Below are 1,771 nucleotides of genomic sequence, written 5' to 3' on the forward strand. Positions count from 1 at the left end.
AAAAAAAAAAAAAAAAAATTTCCATATTTAGTAGAATTTCAGATGTACCCTTGAATTCATGAAAAATCATTCTTTGGTTTTATTTTTATTTTTTAAAATTTTTGGGTTTTTTTTTTCCAGTACCGGGGATCGAACTCATGACCTTGCTTTTGCCGGGCAGGTGCTGTGCCCTTGAGCTAAATCCCCAACCCCATTCTTTGATTTTAGAAATCTACAGTTTTCAAAACTACAAGGCTAAGAGTTTTGAAATTTCTACGTAGTGTTTATTATTAAAAAAAGTTCCTCACTCACCCATGACATATGCTAATACACTCTTGAGTTCTCCTCTCTGCACACACTCACACAGCCTATACAGATGCACAGGTATACATACACACACAAGTATTTACGTCTACTTTGAAATCTCCATTTACATCTATATTTTAATTATCAGAACACCTAAGTTTCAGTTGCTAGGACAACTGGTAACTAGGTGGCATCTTCTCACCTGCAAATTAGAGGGCACTGCTGAAAATGTCAATTTGCTTCTTCTTTATTGCTACAATTTTGGAAAACAGACGAAGACATCCGTTATGTACCCGATTCTTCAGCCCTTGAGCCTGGTTGTCCAAATTCTGAATCACAGACTCTGCTTCCTGGGCCTTTGGGAGCACGTTCCTTGAGATGGTCAGAGCGCCTTGACAGCTGGGGTCCACCGGGCCCGTGCAGAGAGCGCCCCCACAGGCAAGGGGCTGCGTGGCAGGCTCCCTAGTCTTCCGCCCGCCTCCCAGCAAAAAGTATTCCATTAAGAAGCAACTTCCGGCGCAGATTTTTCTAACGCCACCCAGGCTCGCTAGGCTAGACAGTTGTTCAAGTGATGTCTGCCGTAGTTGTTCACGCTTAACACATGGGGTCTATTAAATGTTTCCTAGGTAGCTAAATAATGCCCACGTTATATTTATAGGTTTTTTTTAAAAAATAGTCCAAATTTAAGGTTAACTTAATTTTTATTCTTTTAAGGTAGATTTTAACTTTTACTAATAATGAGGAAGGAGTAAAAGTCCATAATCTGTACCGTTTTGAAAATGGTAAATAATATGACCTAATAAAATCAAGCAATAATCTTTTGTCTTTAATTTTGATCAATCCTTGAATTAAGAATCAAAATAAAGAGCCGGGTGTGGTGGCTCATGCTTGTAATCCCAGCACTCAGGAGGCTGAGGCAGGAGGACCATTGCAAGTTCGAGACAGCCTGGGCTACAAAGTGAGCTGAAGGTCAGCCTGAACTGCACAGCGAGACCCTGTCTCAAAAAGACAAAAAAAAAAAAGACTCAAAATAAAGTATAATTAAATATGTATGTGCATGTACATTCTCTCTCTTTCTCTGTCTCTGTCTCTCTTTCTCTCTCTCTCTCTCTCTCTCTGTAGTACTGGGGTTGAACTCAGGGCCTTTGCGTTGAAATACATCCTTAGCTCTTTTAAATTTTTTTTAAAAATTTTTTGAGACAGGGCCTCACTAAGTCACTAGGACCGAACTCAAACTCCCGTTCTTTCTGCCTCAGTTTCCCTGAGTGCATTTTTATATTGTTCATATACAGAAGATACACTAATGTAATTTATGTATAGATATGTAACACTCACAGCTTTATAAATATAAATTCAAAAATAAAAAAAAATGTAAGACATAAATACAGTTAAAGAGATCTGAATACCAAACACTTCTACCATACTATTATGAATATTTATCTTATCATTCAAAATTTGGATATCTGTCATTTTAGGTTTTTTTTTT

The 1,771-nt window shown here is 37.7% G+C and overlaps 1 protein-coding gene across 1 annotated transcript in view; it reads right to left on the reverse strand.

Annotated features, from left to right (window-relative positions):
- The window catches only part of LOC102018698 (laminin subunit beta-4), a 99,877-nt gene that overhangs the window by 15,213 nt on the left and 82,893 nt on the right, over positions 1 to 1,771 (reverse strand). The window contains 2 exon segments of the mRNA XM_013510493.1: positions 506 to 860; positions 1,672 to 1,748. Of these exon segments, the coding sequence (XP_013365947.1) occupies positions 506 to 860; positions 1,672 to 1,748 (432 nt within the window).

Source organism: Chinchilla lanigera, unplaced genomic scaffold, assembly GCF_000276665.1.
Source record: "Chinchilla lanigera isolate Chin_1 unplaced genomic scaffold, ChiLan1.0 scaffold00009, whole genome shotgun sequence".
NCBI lineage: Eukaryota > Metazoa > Chordata > Mammalia > Rodentia > Chinchillidae > Chinchilla > Chinchilla lanigera.